Below are 17,063 nucleotides of genomic sequence, written 5' to 3'. Positions count from 1 at the left end.
TGGATTATGGCCTGATGTTTTGACGCTCTACCCCTGCCCGGATATAATCCACGTCTCAAGGATTTATTCCCCCTGGGAAATGTATAGATAAGATCTCATGACGCAGGAGAGTAGCATCACGGAGTTGTACCTCCTTTTTTTTATTGCTGTTCAAAGATCAATGCACGACACGCATGGTCAGCACATGGCTTCTCCAGGTGGGGTGATTGACAAGGCGCCGCGAGTCTGGAATCGCGAGATGCCGACCGGGGAAGGCATCCAGGCCTGCCGATTGGAAAGAGGATGGCAAGGCAAGGGGATGTGACTTTATTCAAGGTTGAGATGGCGATGGTTAAACATGAGTTAGGCTGACGCTTGTTAAGGGGAGGATGAGCGGTGACGGGGATACTCTGTGATGACACAAGAGTCAAAACTCGTGATATTGGGTCGAGACACGAGATCTGTGGGCTATTCACGGTGAGCACGTCAGGCATCGGTGACTGGAGAACCAAGGATTCGGCACCCTAGAACTCCGCGGACATGAGGCTGAACGTGAGCCATCGTCTCGGTGCTCGGACATGAGAACCCTCCCCGAACCCGGAGATGCTCATCTGATAACCAGCTTATCAATCAGCAAACACATCACATGTATCACATGTTGTGGCGACATTCTCTTGCGTTGTTGAAACATTTGACATTTCATGCTCCCGTGGCTAATAGTTACAGTTGGTTCACAACAACTTCTCTCATTTCCCCCTCTCAACTGCACGCTGTCCCCGTAAAATGCATTCGTCTCAACCGTTCCCCCCGGTTCCCCTGTAGAGCCGATCACTCCTTGTGTGATTCAAGCAAAAGTAAACATTTGAACCCCTGACTCCCAAAGTAAAAGTTCCCAAGTGTGCGCGAGAAAAAGAAGGAGAGATGAGATGGGGGCCTCCATCTGATGCAGCCGATGTGCACTATTCGCCTGGCCGGCGAGTTCCCTCTCCTATGTGTAGTCTCATGCTACTTTTTTTTCATCCAGCCTCAGTGAGGGTATCATTCCAGTAGTTCCCAATCGTAGCGACGACGGCGACATGTGATATATGTTGGGTCGTATGTGCGCGCATGTACGCTTAGGCGGTGGCGGCGGCAGGCTCGGCAGTGGGCATCTTCATGCCGGTGCCGCTGAGGTTGCTGATCTTGGCGTTGGGGTTCTTGGTGTAGTAGTCTGAGATGGCAGACTTGATGGCATCCTCAGCCAACATAGAGCAGTGGACTATATATCAGAGTCAGTGAGCTGTGAGTGAGATATGCCGCAATTGAGCGACAACGTGAGTGATATGAGGGTATACATACGCTTGACGGGGGGTAAGCAGAGCTCCTTGGCAATCTCAGTGTTCTTGACCTTGCCAGCCTCATCCAGGCTCATGCCACGGACGAGCTCAGTGAGGTAGGAGCTGGAAGCGATAGCCGAACCGCAGCCGAAGGTCTTGAACTTGACGTCCGAGATCTTCTGGGTCTCGGGGTCGACACGGATCTGAAGCTTCATGACATCGCCGCAGGCGGGGGCGCCGACGAGGCCAGTGCCGACATCAAGATCCTTCTTGTTCATGGATCCGACATTTCGGGGTCGCGAGTAGTGGTCGAGCACCTTCTCATGGTAGGAGCGAGAGGCGTTGACGGCGACGGCGGGAGCGAGCTGTCGCGCAGGAAGGGCAGGGCGGACGAGGGGAGCAGCGAAAGCAGCCCGCCGCGAGACAGCGCGAAGTCCTCGAGAGAACATTGTGAATATATGAGTATGTGGGTGAGTGTGCGAACGGGATATGTGCCGAGAATTGACAGAGGAGAGCTGCGCTTGATCCGACGGAAAGGAGTCGAGGGAGTAGCTGCAGTAGTGTAGTCTGTGAATTAGGATCGGAGTGAATTCGACGAGTTGTCGTTGATATGGTCGGTGCAAAGTTGGTGATGCAGGATCCAAGTTTGTCGGGAGGCGAAAGGGCAAAAAGGCGATGACGGAGGGAGGAATTTCAGCTTCTCAGAAGGCGTCCGGCTTTGCTCAAAAAAAGAATGCGGGACTTGCACAGGATGGCGATTTCGGCCAATGCATCGCGGTGGTGTGGGTCTTTACTCAGCCAATCACCAAGCTTCGATTGCTCGGCCATTACGTCTTTGCTGGCTCGGTCCTCCTCGGAGAAGAGAGCCAGAGGAAAGGTAACGACCCACATCGCGCTTCCCCTCTCCTCTTTCCTCTCCCAGTTGTTTTACTCTAAGAGGAATAGTCTTGCGGCAATGTCAGTCTTTTCTCCATTTAGTTAGACCTCCAGTATCTGATTGGAGGGGAAGGGGCAAGCGTGGCGGGGAACACGGACCCAGCCTGCATCTGATAAGATGGGCTGTGGGAATATTGTGGATGCAAACATTTGTCATGACTTGCTAGACGAATCACCGCCCGTCGCAGCTTCGGAGCACCGCATCCCTGGCCGTCCTCAGAAACCCGCTATTCACCGGTATCTTGCGCCGTGGTCCCTCCAACCCTAACGATGATGATCGGTCGCGGATCTGGCCAAATGGAAGTCGGCGATAGTTAATAGAGACGGTCACGTTCAATGCCAATGTCCCAAGTGTAAGCGACCTCGGTACTCGTTCTCCGAGGAGTTGTGCTCTTCAATAACGGTTACACACCTTTATCAGATAGATAAGCCCTACCTCTACAGATACAGATTGATAAGTCGGCATCCATCCCGTCCTCCGTCCGCGGGGGAACGACCACGTCCGCGGGGAACGGAGACACGGTATTGCTCCGGGGGCAGGGGAGATGCAGACGACACAAAAACTAGGATTTAATGATTATATTCAGAGATGAGGCTCGATTTTTTTTTCCCTCTGTTCCCTGTCCCAAGGTTCAACGACAGGCCTCGTCGGTGGATCTCGGCCGTTCGGCGCAGCGAATTCGCCGGTCGCCCAATTCACGGAGTCGGTGTTACGGCGCCGGACATAACACGGAAGCCACGGATGACAAAGTCAATGGCGAATACAACAATTACGTTGCGTGGCCAATGCTCGAATTTACCGAAGGATGACATCCTTTTCACATGAACAAAAACCGTTGCAAACCTGGTCTTTTTCCCATAAAAAAGGTCGGTAAATACTAGCGTTCGGTCTTGGCTCGCCGGACCCTCGGGGATACCCCCAGACGATGGAATTCGGGGCTATCCTCCGGCCAGCCGGCATTTGTCCTAGAGACAAGCCTTTCCCTGTCCGGATCCATGCAAACGCAGATGGGGTATCATGCAGTTATCCCTGGAGCTCCTAGTCTGACAGCCAAAGATTTGAAATACTAGCCTGCAGGTTTGTTTCGCTTGACTATTCGCTTCAACGGACTATTCTCAAATGTTGGGCCGAATCCGTGCCTTGGCTAAAACATATCGCTCTTCTCCGCTTGGCGCATCTCAACCCGAACTTTAAAGTCCAGCGGCTTCACGAACCAGTAGTTTTGCGTGTGCCACTTCTCCCGCTGTAGCGATGGATCAAGCCCAAAGTCAAAGTCTCGAACAATTCGGGGGATGAGCTTGGACATTTCAAGCATCGAAACATGTCGCCCAATGCATGTTCGAGAGCCCAGTCCGAACTGTGCGAAATGTCAGAAGGATCATCAATGCATGTAGTTGGGGCTCTTACAGGCATATAATAACGGTTCATTATGGATAGTCTTGCTGCATCGTCCACTAACCATCGATCGGGGTTGAATGTCTCGGCATCATCACCAAAGACTCGATGATCGCGGTGTGCTACCCAAGTGTTGATGCCAACTGTGGTCTATATCATGATTGACTCGTTAGTCTCTTCTCATACAGTACCAGATCGTCGCGTTGACTCACGCCTTCTGGGAAGAATCGTCCGGAAATCGTTGCTCCTCCTTCAGGGACCACGCGCTCCAGTGGTAGTCCCGTGGCGGGATGCATCCGCAACGCCTCCTTGATGACGGCTTGAAGATATGGCAGCTGCTGGCTCTCCTTGAATGTTGGCGATTTAGACAGGCCTCCCTTGGCAGTTAGGCCATCAATCTCGTCCCTCAGCTTCTGCAGACAGGCAGGGTGCTTAAGTAGATAGTAGAGGACTGCTGAAAGGCTGATAGCCGTGGTATCAGAACCTGCCACCATATTTGATGTACACCCAGCCAGTACATGAAAAGACGTAAAGACATCCGGGTCGGCTGCATGCTTTGCCAAAAACTTGGTGAGAAAGTCTTCCATGGTGACTGCGCTCTCTTCAGCCACAGGCTTGGGAGTGACCTGCGCTTCACGGATTCTCTCGTTAGTAAAGCTCAAAACATAAGCTCTTCCGGCACCTTTCGCGCCTGCAAGGTAATTTTTCAGAGGGAATAGATATCGGTGCAAGCTTGGGAAGATGCCAACGAGCGTAGCATAGCCCAGGTGCTCTTCCAACGCGCTGATGACACCTCGAATATCGTCACCACGATCTAAAAAGCCAAGTCTTTTGGCATAAGTGATCAAGCCGATGACATCAAACGCGTAGCACTGGAACCAATGTCTCATGTCCACAAGCATATTGGACCTTGACATCTCTGCGAGTCGCTGTGTGAAGAGGTCGGAGCATTCGTCTACAAAGGGCTCGTAGTGAACCAGAGACGACATTGCATAGGTCGCTTGATAGAGTCTTCGGTTTTGGGCGTGGCGCTTGATTGACTGATCACTGAAGATGGCCCATTGCCCAGGGCTTGCCCATGATGAATACCATGATGACTTGGGGAAGTGGTTGCCGAGGCCGTAGATGATCTTGGCTGCTTCTGGGTCGTTGAAGCTGTAGCGGTTTGGGCCGTAGCGGACAATTGTTCCTGTAGCAAACTCTCAGCGTCGAAGGCTGAGATGAAAGTCCAAGTGAGCCTACCGTATTTCTTGTGTAATTCCACATTTACATCCTGAAAAGACCCTTTCCGGACGTTCCAGAAATACCAGCCATCGGTAAATCGTGCCAGAAACGGACCTGGCACAGTCCGAAGCGGGGATCGGATAAACTGAACAAGGAAGCGGACAAGAAACGCGATGAAAAGGACGGAGAGTACATATATCGAGATTGAGGACTCCATAGTAGCAGTCAAGTTGAAGGGCCAAGACCAGATAGACCAGAGCAGAGTTCAGTTCAGTTCGTTATTGAAGATACGATGACGTTCACAACTTGTATCAACGCATTCGGTACAATTTACCAATCATGGCCTTGCCGATCTCCTCTGCCGAATACTTTGGAGGTGGTGATCCCGGAGTGTTCCCTCGAGCTCCTGCGGGGTTGGCTGCCACTTCGGAGAGAAACGCGGGGGGTAGCTCAGCGTCTGACCAACAGGAACAAAATGATATGAAATGAAAAGAGATTGCTCAGTTCTTGAACATGTTTCCTTGTTATAATGCTTGCTTGACCCCGCAAATTCGTGGCGTTTTTTCTACGATCGGCTCGGGAAGTGGACGAGAATCTGGGGTATCCGGGGCATTTGTGGACATTGACCCGAGTTCACAATAGCCCATACTTACTTACGTTGTGTTGGCTCATCCGATGAAACCTTCTATTCCCATGAGGCCTTCAGAAACAATTATAATAATTCATGTTTCTTTAGCTCGTCGAGATTTACTTACTTTATTTCTTGCCCAGTTGTTGCGACGGAATGAGATTGTCCGCCTCAACATCACCAGGCTTGTAACTTACTCTCTCACACAAACAGCCTTGTTATCTACACAAGATTGCAAAGCAACTTTATGTGATTTTTAGGGAATACAGCACAATAGTTCCCACATGGCTTCAGAAAGACCTAATTTAGTTTTTCTAGTCATGCAAGACCCTTACTATAGAAACTGCAGCAGTGCCAAGAGCCAGGTAGTGAAGCTAATAAGGCGTTTCGGCTTACACGAGCATAATCTCAAACTTCTGCATTCTTGTTCCACGAGAATTAAATCAGCTAAGCTATCATTAAAATTTCACTTATGGCTGCGAGCGGCGCTGGGCTTGTGTCATTACGATTGTAATGTAATGGAGCAGATAAACTCGAGCAGGGATACTATCCACTGTGGCCTGCGAAAGACTGTTACTACGCAAACTAAACAAGATTCCAACATAGCCATAAAGTGGTGGCCATAAAGTGGTGGCCATAAAGTTATGACTTACTAAATGTCTGGTAGTCGGGTGCAATTGGCCTCCCATCTGACATACCAAAGACTTGACTTACTTGAGAACATCTCGAATGGCTTGGCCCAGCATCCTCCAAGATATGTTACTTTGAGTGGAGATTCCCTTTCTTAATTGCATACATAAAATATCATGCTCCTGAAAGATTTCTCGAAAACCCATATCGAAATTACTTATGATCTTCTCCCCTTTCCCCCCCTTCCTATCATTGTTCCTTTGTGTTCGTGGATGTTTTAGCACTTTCTGAGTGATAAAGTACAACTCAAGCTCCACCCAATGTTATTCATTGAAGAAAAAAAAGTGTTCAAAATCAGATGAGCTATCCTTGCCACCAAGAAGCTTAAATACCCGATATGACTTCTCAACATCATGCATTTGGAATCAATTCGACGCTCATAAGCCTGGAAGAGCCGGTCACCCTGGGGTGCTAACCTACCCCAGACCAGTCAGGGTCGGCTGCCGCAGCCATGCGTGAGCTGACTGACCAGCGAGAAAAACGCACACTTCCAGTTGGACTTTTTCCATTCATGTGATACATGACACGTAAAATGTAACCCTTCAGGAGGACAAGACCTCATGAGCGAATGTTCCAGTGCCATCTTGCATACAGAGATCTGGTACGCCACACCCGCGCCACAGGTCGATGCAGGTTCGTGGCTAAAATGCCCCGCCTTTACTAACACTTCCCCAGGCAGAACCGAGCTCCAGTGACGTGTGCTACCGCCCATCGCTGAGCTTCCCTCGTGGCTAAGGATTGATTCCATTCAACATCGCCTACTTCACAGAGGATAACTGAAAAATTTCTTCTTTCCTCCTGTCACTCCTCTACCCCAAGCTGCAGAGAGAATAACCAGAGAAGCCCGCCTATCATGGCTTGCCCTCATCTCGAGTCGATCGGTACGTGAGCTCCTGAAAATGACCCCGCCATTTGATCTGCCGTTGATCGAGGCAGCTCTTTAGCGAGCTTCACGAACAACCTAGAGTTGGGATGAAGACGACTAACATTACCTCTAGGGCTCAACCCCCCTACGCCAGCTCAATCTGTCTATCGCGAAGACTGTACTCAGTGTTTTGACTCGATTGTAAGACCTCCCACTCATAGCTTTACGTCGATCCTTTGCTTCGGTTCCCATCTTGTCCAACGCCTGCTCACCTCAGAATCTGCAATAGGATGACCCCGCCGGCCTCGATGTCTGCCTCCAGTGCTTCAACGGCGGCTGCGCTGGCGACCGCATGCACAATAGACTCCACGCTGCCTTGAAAAGCCACCCTCTCACCCTCAATATCCGCCGAACTCGAAAAGTCGTCGAACGAGATGAGCCACCTGCCAAAATGTCCAAGCTGGCCATCGCTGCCGAGACCGAGGAGGATCGATATGACACTGCCTTGTCCGTCAAGTGTCTCGAATGCAATACCGAGCTCGACCGAACAAACCCGAAGCTCGCCCCCATGGTTGACAGCATTCTCAAGGCCAACACCTTTTCCCGAAAGGAGGAGGTCAAGGCTTGGGAACAGGAGTTGACTAGTTGCGAGCATATCCTGATGCTTCAGCAGCACCCTTCGCGAAAGATTGAACAAGGTGCCTTGGGCCATTGCTACGCATGCGACTTGAATGAGAACCTCTGGCTGTGCCTGGAGTGTGGCAACCTGGGATGTGGTCGCAAGCAGATGGGCGGTGTTGATGGAAACTCGCATGCTCTGGCTCACTCGAACGAAGCTGGTCACGGAGTTGCTGTCAAGCTCGGATCCATCACTCCAGAGGGTACCGCAGACATCTACTGCTACAAGTGCGACGACGAGCGAGTCGATGACAACCTGGGCGAACATCTGGCCCACTGGGGCATTGTACTAGCGGAGCGCCAGAAGACCGAGAAGAGCTTGACAGAGATGCAAATTGAGCAAAACCTCAAGTGGGACTTTAGCATGACGACCGAGGATGGCAAGGAGCTCGTCCCCCTTTTCGGCCCTAGCCTGACTGGCTTGAAGAACCTGGGAAACAGCTGTTATCTCGCCAGTATCACTCAGTGTCTTTTCGACATGCCCTCATTCCAGGAGAGATATTTCCGACCTAACGATGACCTTCCCATCGTACAGGATCCTGCAGAAGACCTTGAGACTCAGCTACGAAAGTTAGCCGATGGACTTTTGTCTGGCAGATACTCCAAGCCCGATTCCGACGTTGGGGGAGATGGCATCACCCACCAGAAGGGATTGGCGCCGGCCATGTTCAAGCATCTCATCGGCCGAGGACATGAGGAATTCTCCACCATGCGACAACAGGATGCATTTGAGTTACTGCAGCATCTCTTCAAGCTCATCACCCGATCTCAACACCAAGGTGGTCTCAAGGATCCTACAGAACCATTCCGTTTTGCCCTTGAGCAGCGTCTTCAGTGTTTGGGCTGCAAAAAGGTTAGGTATAGCAGCACTGAGCAAGACAACATCTTTATTGATGTTCCTCTGGAAAAGCTCCCCGCCGAGGAGGGCTCAGATGGCCCAGCAGCTTATAAGCCCGTGACCTTGAAGGAGTGTTTGGACAACTTTACGGCTACCGAGAAGGTCGAACTGACCTGCTCTGCTTGTGGAAGCAAGGATGGCTTTGTCAAGCGATACCTTTTCAAGACCTTCCCTGATACCCTGGTTGTCAACGCTCGAAAGATGACGGTGGTCAACTGGGTTCCGATCAAGGTGGATGTGCCAGTCATCGTGCCCGATGAGCCTTTCCCCTTGGATAGCTATCTATCACAGGGGCTCCAACCCGGAGAAGAGCAGCTGCCTGATGAACCAGAGGCCAAAGCACCAGCCTTTGAACCCGATGCGACAGCGCTGGCACAACTGGAGGCCATGGGCTTCCCTCGTAACCGATGTGAGCGTGCTCTGCATGCTACCGGAAACTCGGATGCCAACGCCGCCATGGAGTGGCTCTTTGGGCATATGGAGGACCCCGATATTGACGCTCCTCTGGATCTTGGTGGACAATCTGCCGGAGGTGATACTGCTGATCCTGAAAAGATTGAGATGCTTGGAGCCATGGGCTTCGGCGCTCCTCAGGCTAAGAAGGCACTGAAGGAGACAGGCGGTGACGTCGAGCGCGCTGTTGAGTGGCTCTTCAGCCACCCAGATGATCAGGGAACCTTTGACGATGACGCGCCTGCTGAAGGGGCCACATCGGCGTCAAAGGAGCCTGCCGGAAGTGCAACACTGCCAGCAACTTTCCAGCTTCGGTCGATTGTGTGCCACAAGGGCACAAGTATCCATGCTGGGTGAGTGATGACTTGTGCACACACCTAGAGAAGACTAGCTAACTGCATCTAGACACTATGTCGCCTTTATCCGCAAGGCGTTGGGTGACGCCAACACCCCAACCTGGGTGCTCTTCAACGATGAGAAGGTGGTGGAAGCGCACGACGTTGAGGAGATGCGCAAGTTTGCCTACGTGTACTTTTTCAAGCGGGTCTAGTCGAGACGTAGTATCATGAGAATTGGGTGATGATTGTGACGAGGCGTAGACGGTTTTGCTGATAGGCTGGATGGTTGCATCGAGACGGTGAATGGCGTGTTGGTGATGAAGGGACAAGAGTCAGGATGAGGTTCATGGCATCAAAATTTGAGATGACCATATTTAGACAGACTTGTAGAAGCAAGAAAGACAATTCGCGAGGATAGTTGATATTTGCTGTGTGGATTAGACGGCAGAATATCCTTATTATCTCATATCGTACATCTATCGCTGCCGTTGAATGTTTGTATAAAAAGCCATAACGTCCCTCGCGCCTTGAAACGCCTTCCAGGCCACTCCCTGGAGTATACCAAAATCCTTTGAGCCAATTGTATCCCCCTCTTAATTCGGGAGCATCCTCCTCATTACTTGGATACATCGTACCTCGCTATTCCGTAAAGCGATAGCTCACCAAGGTATCAACGCGATGGTTGGCAGTGCTGAATCCCCTCAGCTGCACCTTTTCGCCGTTCTCAATCTCCTTTGCGTCCGAGTCACCCCACTCGACGGGCACCTCACTATCGGCGTCGGCGTAGACGAGCACGTTGAAGGTGCAGTCGCCGTTGAGCTGGGGGAGGAAGGTGACGGAAGCGGTGATCTGGCGGAAGATGGCGGCGATCTCGGACTGGATCTCGGTCTCGGTCTTTTCGGCGGCGAGGGGGGTAGCGCCAGCAGAGGCTGCGTTTTCTTGATCGGCCGAGGAGGACTTGGATTTGGACTTGGATTTTGTCGGCTTAAAGATTTGGACCTGGAGATGGGTTAGATGTGTTGGGGATAGGGGGTATAGGTGTCGTACGTCGAATTGCCAGCGCTCAACGTGTTCGCCTGTGTCTTTGTCTGTAATGACGATGACGAGCTTGGAGATCTTGCCGCCGACCATCCACTTGTCGAGCTGGGACATGATCTTTTTGATGTAGGCCTTTACTTGGTCATCGGCCGAGACTTGTTCGGGTCAGTTGGAGCGGGACGAGTAGGATATCGAGGAAGCTGTACCTAGCATGTTGAGGCCATATTTCTTGACGCTGGCAAGAGTTAGTCTGAGTAAAGAATAAGGGGTAGAGGAGGACGCACGCTGTAAAGTCTTCGGCTGGGTAGACTCCTCGTTGGAAGCTGCAAGCTGGTTAACGAAAGAACCAGGTATCGTTGTAAGGTTATGCGCATACAGGATGGTATGAATTGAGTATTGGAACTATTACCAAGCCGCAAAGTTAGTGATGCGCATTGCTAAATGTGACCTTTATGCAGACGTACGAATTCGGCAACCAGTCGGGCGCTACCCTTGAGGGAGAGCTTGTGGACTTTGGACTTGTCCTTGTCCTTGCTCTTGGACGCTTCCTTTGATGACATTTTTTCTGCGTTGTAGAGGGAAGTGTCGGTATCAAGGGCGTCAAGCTGGGCGGTTTCTTTGGGTTGATGGCGGGTTGGAGTTTGGGGATGGTCGGCTTTGTTTACTTGCGGTTGCGGGGTGGAAAAGGGACCAGATGGTCTGTGCGGCGGGGTTCACCGAGCTCACCGAGATTCACCTTGAAACAGGAGACATGAGTGTGAATTTGAGCAATTACAGATGCAGCATTAACTAGACCTTGCCGAGTAGTATACGCTAGGAGGCCACTGAGGCAGATGCGGCCAGTAATAATCCCAACCATATTCACCATAATCAACAAACCGGCCATAGTACTCCTCCATTGGATCAATGCTGCTCGTTGCAACAGAAGTCGACCACGAATCATCCCAATCCTGCTCTTGATTTCTGTCGCGGATGACCCACAGGGCCCATGACCTGAAGAACAGCCCAATGCTGAGAAAGAAGGGAATCAATTGCGCCAGTGTCTCAAATTCAGTGACATTGTCGATGTGATTCCAGTAAATGGGGAGTTCGATGGCGAGAACCAAAAGGGTAAAGACAACAAGGCCTGATACTACACGAAGAATGCGAAGACGCTTGATGTGCTTTCTTCTAGAGACGGTCAGTGGGGCTAGCTATCAAGTGTGAGTATGAATGTCCTCACCTGATCCTCCGTTGAGTAGTGCTCGAAGTGTCCGGAGCATCGCAACATGAACCTAGAAAGATGAAGCCCGCGAGCATTACAAGAATGCCAATGTAAAATATGGCACTTGCAATGACATAGCCCCTATTCTCCAAGTCCACCTTTCCAAGCACAAAGACAACCTCCCAACAATCACGATCCAACCGCGGCAGAAACGTCGTATAATACCATGCCCCCATGGCTGTGTTGCCCGCCAGGATCGTCACTGTCATCAAGTTGTAAAACACCCCATGATCCTCCTCTGATAGAAAGAAGGGGTCTAGATGAGGCTGACACCTCGTGACAAGCTGCCAGGTGCGTAACGGTATGAGAAATAGGAAGAAGCCCATGGCGAAGAGAAGAAGGAAGTACACATCGAGAGGATGGAGTTTCCCCTGTGCCGCGCCAATGATGAGGGCTGTCAGTGCCGCAGCGGAGGAGAATACGCTGATGAAGCGCATGTCCATGAGGTGTTCTTCCGAGAGGAGCTCGATTATGAGGGAGCCGAGCCATTGGATATAGAATGCAGTGCGGATGCCAACGCCATATAGTTCTGGCCGGCCTGGAAGTAAGCAAAGATTTGAAATATTCTCATCCATGGGATATAAAGAGCAGCTGCATCAACTTGAGACAAAGAACCCAGGCCAGGGTGCAGATGGCTGGGGTCTGGTATACACTTGTATGTCATCTTCCGTATTGGCGACATATTGCAAGCTCTCATATGCGCTGCTATGCTGCAGAGAGCAAGATAGACATGTGCATGGCAGCTTCCACGACTGACGGGCCGATGCGATTCAGAGGCAGTCCGACACTAAATGCCAATAGAGCACTTGCTCGCGAGAGGCGTACATGAACAACTGCGGCGCTATCACTTGGTGGGGCCAGAGTCTCCAGAACCGAGCTTCTTGTTTGAGGTGCGTGAAAGCCTAGAACCCTGAGCCTTCATCCTGATAATCTCGTTAACAAAGCGGGCGAAGGTCTGCCGTTCCCAGAGTCGACGTTCCAGCGGGAAGATGCATTCACGGAGAGGCCTTGTGACAGCTCCCTAGGTATGACACCATGCCATTCTCGGGTGCCGACTTAAGTGACAGATACGGGGCATTGTTACGCATTCGAGAGCCCCAGAGTTGCGGATTCTCGTCGTTGAAGTTGTAGGTTCCTAGACTCAAGACACAACAGGGCACACGTGTCGCGGAGTGCGTGAACTGTGAACCCAAGCCGGTCGCGTCGTGGGGTACGGTGAGAGTAGAGCAAGGCAGCCGATGTAGCATCTGTGAGAACAGGCAAGTCTTTGCTTAGACAAGTCAACGATGTCTGACTATTCTTGTCGATATCCAAGTCTGGCACTCCGGGAGAGGAGGACGGCGAGGAGGTACGTACCTGTCCGATCGGCGGTGGAAAGTGGGCCCAGATAACGGCTCGCTTATCGATAAGAAACTTTTTTTCTGCCGCTCCAAGAACAATCCCACGCAGTTTTTCGCGGCGCATCCTTCTCTGCGACAACTCGACCGCCTTTCAATAGATTCCTCCACCAAAGGAATTTACCCTCTTTAACAATGGCTGCAACAAAGCATCTCCTCGCCGAGAGCGAGGAGAACGGCGTCGACCGCCCCTCCAAGAAGACCAAGATCGCCGACGCCGACGAGAAGGCCCGCTTGAAGAAGGAGAAGAAGGAGCGCAAGGAGAAGAAGCGCAAGACAGAGGAGGAGGCTGCTGAGGCTAGCGCCGAGAAGGCTGAAGACTCCGAGGCTGAGCGCGCTGCTGAGAAGGAGCGCAAGAAGGCCAAGAAGGAGAAGAAGAAGGAGAAGAAGCTCAAGGCTGCTGAGGCTGAGGTTGAGGAGTCTACTGAGCAGAATGGCGATGTCTCTGAGGAGGCTCCCAAGGAGAAGAAGTCTAAGAAGGACAAGAAGAAGTCCAAGTCTTCTTCTGTGTCGAATGGCGACGCCTCCGGCAAGGGCGCCTACTCTCAGACCATCAGCCTCTCCAGCGTTCCCCAAGCCGACATTGACAACTTCCTCTCCACCAACCAAATCGTCATCACCGACCCCAAGTCCGAAACCGTCTCCCTCCGACCTGTCCTGGAGTTCTCCCACCTCCCCGCCACGAACCTCCTCGAGAAGAAGCCTTCGCCTTTCGCCAACTACAAGACCCCCACCCCCATCCAGGCCGCTTCATGGCCCTTTACTCTGTCTGCCCGTGACGTGATAGGAGTTGCTGAGACGGGTTCCGGCAAGACCATGGCCTTTGCGCTGCCTTGTGTTGAGGCTGTTTCGGCAATTGGCGGAAAGAGCACCAAGGCGGTTATTGTTTCGCCTACGCGAGAGCTTGCCATGCAGACCCATACTCAGATGGCTCAGGTCGCTGCTTTGAACGGTCTCAAGTGCGTGTGTCTCTTTGGAGGTGCCTCCAAGGATGACCAGCGTGCGCAGCTTCGTCGTGGTGCCGACATTATCGTCGCTACTCCCGGCCGTCTCAAGGACTTTATGTCTGATGACACCGTGGATCTTAGCCAAGCGGCCTTTGTCGTCCTCGATGAGGCTGACCGTATGCTTGACAAGGGTTTCGAGGAGGATATCAAGCAGATTCTGGGCAGCTGCCCTCCTCGTGAGCAGCGCCAGACGCTCATGTTCACTGCGACATGGCCCCAGTCGGTGCAGGCTCTTGCTTCATCCTTCATGGTCAGCCCCGTCAAGATCACCATTGGATCCAGTGGCAAGGAGACCGCGGGTGGAGCCGTCGAGTTGCAAGCCAACGCACGAATCTCACAAAGCGTCGAGGTTCTTGAGCCCAGAGAGAAGGAGTTCCGACTTTTGCAGCTCCTCAAGGAGCACCAGCAGGGCAAGCAGAAGAACGACCGTATCCTGGTGTTCTGCCTGTACAAGAAGGAAGCCACCCGTGTGGAGAACTTCCTGAGCCGCAAGGGAGTCCGCGTTTGTGGCATTCACGGTGATCTGCGACAAGAGCAGCGGACAAAGAGTCTCGAGGCGTTCAAGACTGGTGTGACTCCTGTTCTTGTTGCTACTGATGTTGCGGCCCGAGGTCTGGATATCCCCGAGGTCAAGCTGGTTATCAATGTTACAGTATGTTTTCTTTTTACACGTCTGCTAGCGGTTCTAACAGTTTTAGTTCCCCTTGACCATCGAAGATTACGTCCACCGTATTGGACGAACTGGCCGAGCTGGCAAGACTGGTCAGGCCATCACCTTTTTCACAGTGGAGGACAAGTCGCACTCTGGCTCGTAAGTATATGTACCCTCACATGTCGACCAATGACTTACACTCTGCAGTCTTGTCAACATCCTCCGAGGTGCCAACCAGCCCGTGCCTGAGGACCTCCTCAAGTTCGGAACCACCGTCAAGAAGAAGGCCCACGACATGTACGGTGCCTTCTTCAAGGACGTCGACATGAACCAAAAGGCCACCAAGATCACGTTTGATTAAGTTTATTTACGAAGCAACTATTGTTTGGTGGCCTTGCGACCACGGATAGAGTGCAGACACTCGAGGATAAAACGGCGCTCAAAGAACAAACTGCGATGATTAGATGTGTCCAAAAGTGTTTTTTTTTGTATGGGCTGTAGACATACATGAGGAGCAATAATGGGACAGCCGAGGCGGCGACTTTGATGAGAGATTTGATGGGTTGGTCTTCTGCGCTGTCGAGGACCTTGAGTTGCTTAAGAAGTATAGCCGTAGCAAGGGAGAAGGTCACTGAACCCTCCGGGAGCAATGTCTTGATTTCGAAATCGGTCCCGTGTTTCTTGAAGTATCGCTTGATGAATGCGCCGCTCCAGACGATGCGGCATGCCATGTTGATGATGTTGGCTAGCACGAGGCCGACGGCACCAAGAGGGAATACCCACATGAAGAGAAATGCCGAGGCAGCAAAGGCGACGGAGAATACGCCCATCCAACCAGATTGCTGGTGAACTTCTGCTTCTGTGGCGACGGATGCAACGAATGACTCTGTGAGGCCGTTGAGGGCGAGGAAGGGGATGTAGAAGCAATATGCTGCGAGTACGTCGCCAGCCCCTGAGCCGATCCATCGCTTGCCGGCCACGATGGCGAGGAGAGGTGGAGCGGCAAATGGCCCGATGTTGATGATGATAGATGAGAGAAGGATGTAGAGTCGGAGAAGAGTGCGGAGGTTCTGCTTTGCTTCATTCACAGCTGGCGAGGGCTTTGTAGATTGCTTTTCACCATCTCCAGTGGGAGGGCTTGCTGTAGGAGATGACAGGAGGCGGGAGAAGTAACTGCGGCTGCTCTCCTCTACCGGTTGAAAGAGTAGACGTGCTAGAAGACCGCCGTAGTTGTTGGCGAGGGCATATGCGCCTTGGACCTCGGCGGTGGCGAGCAGAGAAACGAGGAATGTGTCGCCTTGTGTTAGGAGATGCTTCACCACGCTCTGAGCCATCATGCTCCCAGCAAGACTCATAGTTTGCCGGTCAAAGTAGGATCCCCAGAAGCGGCCATCCTTGGTTGAAACAGCCTGGGGAAGAATAGAGAAGCCGATTGTAGAAGCAAGTTGATATCCAGAGATGAGGTAGACGAGGAGAAGAGATGCGCCATAAGTCATCTGGCCGAGGGCAAAGGGGAGAACACCAACATCTTTCTGCTGCTTCGATGCCCAAACAGCAGAACCAAAAACAACAATGCATCGTAGAAACGTGGCGATGGACTCTGCGGCTGCTCTCGTGCCAAACTGGAGACGCATCTGCATAAGGACAAAGCAAGGCTCAGAGAGAAGCTCAACCATTGCCGCCAGACCGTAGAGATACAGCGACTCGACGAGATACGGCGTTGAAACAGCTGCACCGCTCGGAAACGCGAGGTACATCCATCCTAGGACGAGACTCACAACGCTTCCTAGGCCAATGGCGAGATATCCGAGGTTCACGACAGCCTGGCTCTCCACCTTTGCTGTGTCGCTGGCTTTTGTGGTACTTGCCACTGTGCCTTGCCGTTGAATAGCCACGCGGAGACTCTCACGTGCGAAAAAGAGGACAGAGAGGTAGTAGACCTCCAACTGGGTTGATAGGCCTAGGAGTGGCGCGGTGAGGTAGCGCAGAAGGAGCTGGTTAGCGACAAAGGTGATGAGGCGCGATGCAAGCTGGAGGATGATGAGGAGAGAAGCGCCCTTGAGCATGGACGCGCTCTGAGGAGGCGAACCCGCATCTTGGGACTTTGTAGATGGTGACATCTTGAGCCTATGGTGAAAGGTGGCCGTGATGATGAGTTGAGGTTTGATGTCTTGAACACGTGGAGGCGCGATGGCTGTGGCGATGGATCCATGGTGTTTTGGGGCTTCAGTGAGTGACCGCTAATTTACAGGGCTTCCCCTTCTAAATTTTAGTGGGCTGCCATCCATGTCGCCGGGTCCATGT

General features: G+C 52.1%; 7 protein-coding genes across 7 annotated transcripts; 2 read left to right on the top strand and 5 right to left on the bottom strand.

The window, feature by feature from the left end:
• Positions 1-653: 653 nt before the first annotated feature.
• Positions 654-1,959, bottom strand: NECHADRAFT_62259 (uncharacterized protein). Its single transcript, XM_003044882.1, has 2 exons — positions 1,318-1,959; positions 654-1,237 (listed from the first exon to the last, which is right to left on the bottom strand). The coding sequence occupies exons 1-2, from the start codon at positions 1,742-1,744 to the stop codon at positions 1,095-1,097; spliced, it is 570 nt and encodes a 189-aa protein (XP_003044928.1). The 5' UTR covers positions 1,745-1,959; the 3' UTR covers positions 654-1,094.
• A 1,417-nt stretch (positions 1,960-3,376) lies between these two features.
• On the bottom strand, positions 3,377-5,068 carry NECHADRAFT_43561 (uncharacterized protein; the record flags this gene model as incomplete). The annotated part of the gene is made up of 5 exons (XM_003044881.1): positions 3,377-3,589; positions 3,640-3,777; positions 3,819-3,834; positions 3,931-4,816; positions 4,870-5,068. 5 exons carry the CDS (start codon positions 5,066-5,068, stop codon positions 3,377-3,379), a joined length of 1,452 nt encoding a protein of 483 aa, XP_003044927.1.
• Positions 5,069-6,924: 1,856 nt separating this feature from the next.
• NECHADRAFT_104852 (uncharacterized protein) lies at positions 6,925-9,852 on the top strand. The gene is made up of 4 exons (XM_003045282.1): positions 6,925-7,050; positions 7,168-7,235; positions 7,324-9,416; positions 9,469-9,852. Exons 1-4 carry the CDS (start codon positions 7,023-7,025, stop codon positions 9,611-9,613), a joined length of 2,334 nt encoding a protein of 777 aa, XP_003045328.1. The 5' UTR covers positions 6,925-7,022; the 3' UTR covers positions 9,614-9,852.
• A 188-nt stretch (positions 9,853-10,040) lies between these two features.
• On the bottom strand, positions 10,041-10,999 carry NECHADRAFT_94638 (uncharacterized protein; the record flags this gene model as incomplete). The annotated part of the gene is made up of 6 exons (XM_003044880.1): positions 10,041-10,400; positions 10,449-10,594; positions 10,646-10,674; positions 10,724-10,762; positions 10,816-10,841; positions 10,904-10,999. 6 exons carry the CDS (start codon positions 10,997-10,999, stop codon positions 10,041-10,043), a joined length of 696 nt encoding a protein of 231 aa, XP_003044926.1.
• A 225-nt stretch (positions 11,000-11,224) lies between these two features.
• NECHADRAFT_43997 (uncharacterized protein) lies at positions 11,225-12,278 on the bottom strand (the record flags this gene model as incomplete). The annotated part of the gene is made up of 2 exons (XM_003044879.1): positions 11,225-11,602; positions 11,778-12,278. 2 exons carry the CDS (start codon positions 12,276-12,278, stop codon positions 11,225-11,227), a joined length of 879 nt encoding a protein of 292 aa, XP_003044925.1.
• A 957-nt stretch (positions 12,279-13,235) lies between these two features.
• NECHADRAFT_43102 (uncharacterized protein) lies at positions 13,236-15,120 on the top strand (the record flags this gene model as incomplete). The annotated part of the gene is made up of 3 exons (XM_003045281.1): positions 13,236-14,759; positions 14,806-14,918; positions 14,967-15,120. The coding sequence occupies 3 exons, from the start codon at positions 13,236-13,238 to the stop codon at positions 15,118-15,120; spliced, it is 1,791 nt and encodes a 596-aa protein (XP_003045327.1).
• Positions 15,107-16,879, bottom strand: NECHADRAFT_43948 (uncharacterized protein; the record flags this gene model as incomplete). Its single annotated transcript, XM_003044878.1, has 1 exon — positions 15,107-16,879. One exon carries the CDS (start codon positions 16,877-16,879, stop codon positions 15,107-15,109), a length of 1,773 nt encoding a protein of 590 aa, XP_003044924.1.
• Positions 16,880-17,063: the final 184 nt, after the last annotated feature.

Source organism: Fusarium vanettenii (genome assembly GCF_000151355.1).
Source record: "Fusarium vanettenii 77-13-4 chromosome 6 genomic scaffold NECHAsca_20_chr6_4_0, whole genome shotgun sequence".
Lineage (NCBI taxonomy): Eukaryota > Fungi > Ascomycota > Sordariomycetes > Hypocreales > Nectriaceae > Fusarium > Fusarium vanettenii.
Note: the sequence above shows the minus strand (reverse complement) of the source record. Positions and strands in the feature narration are given on the sequence as shown.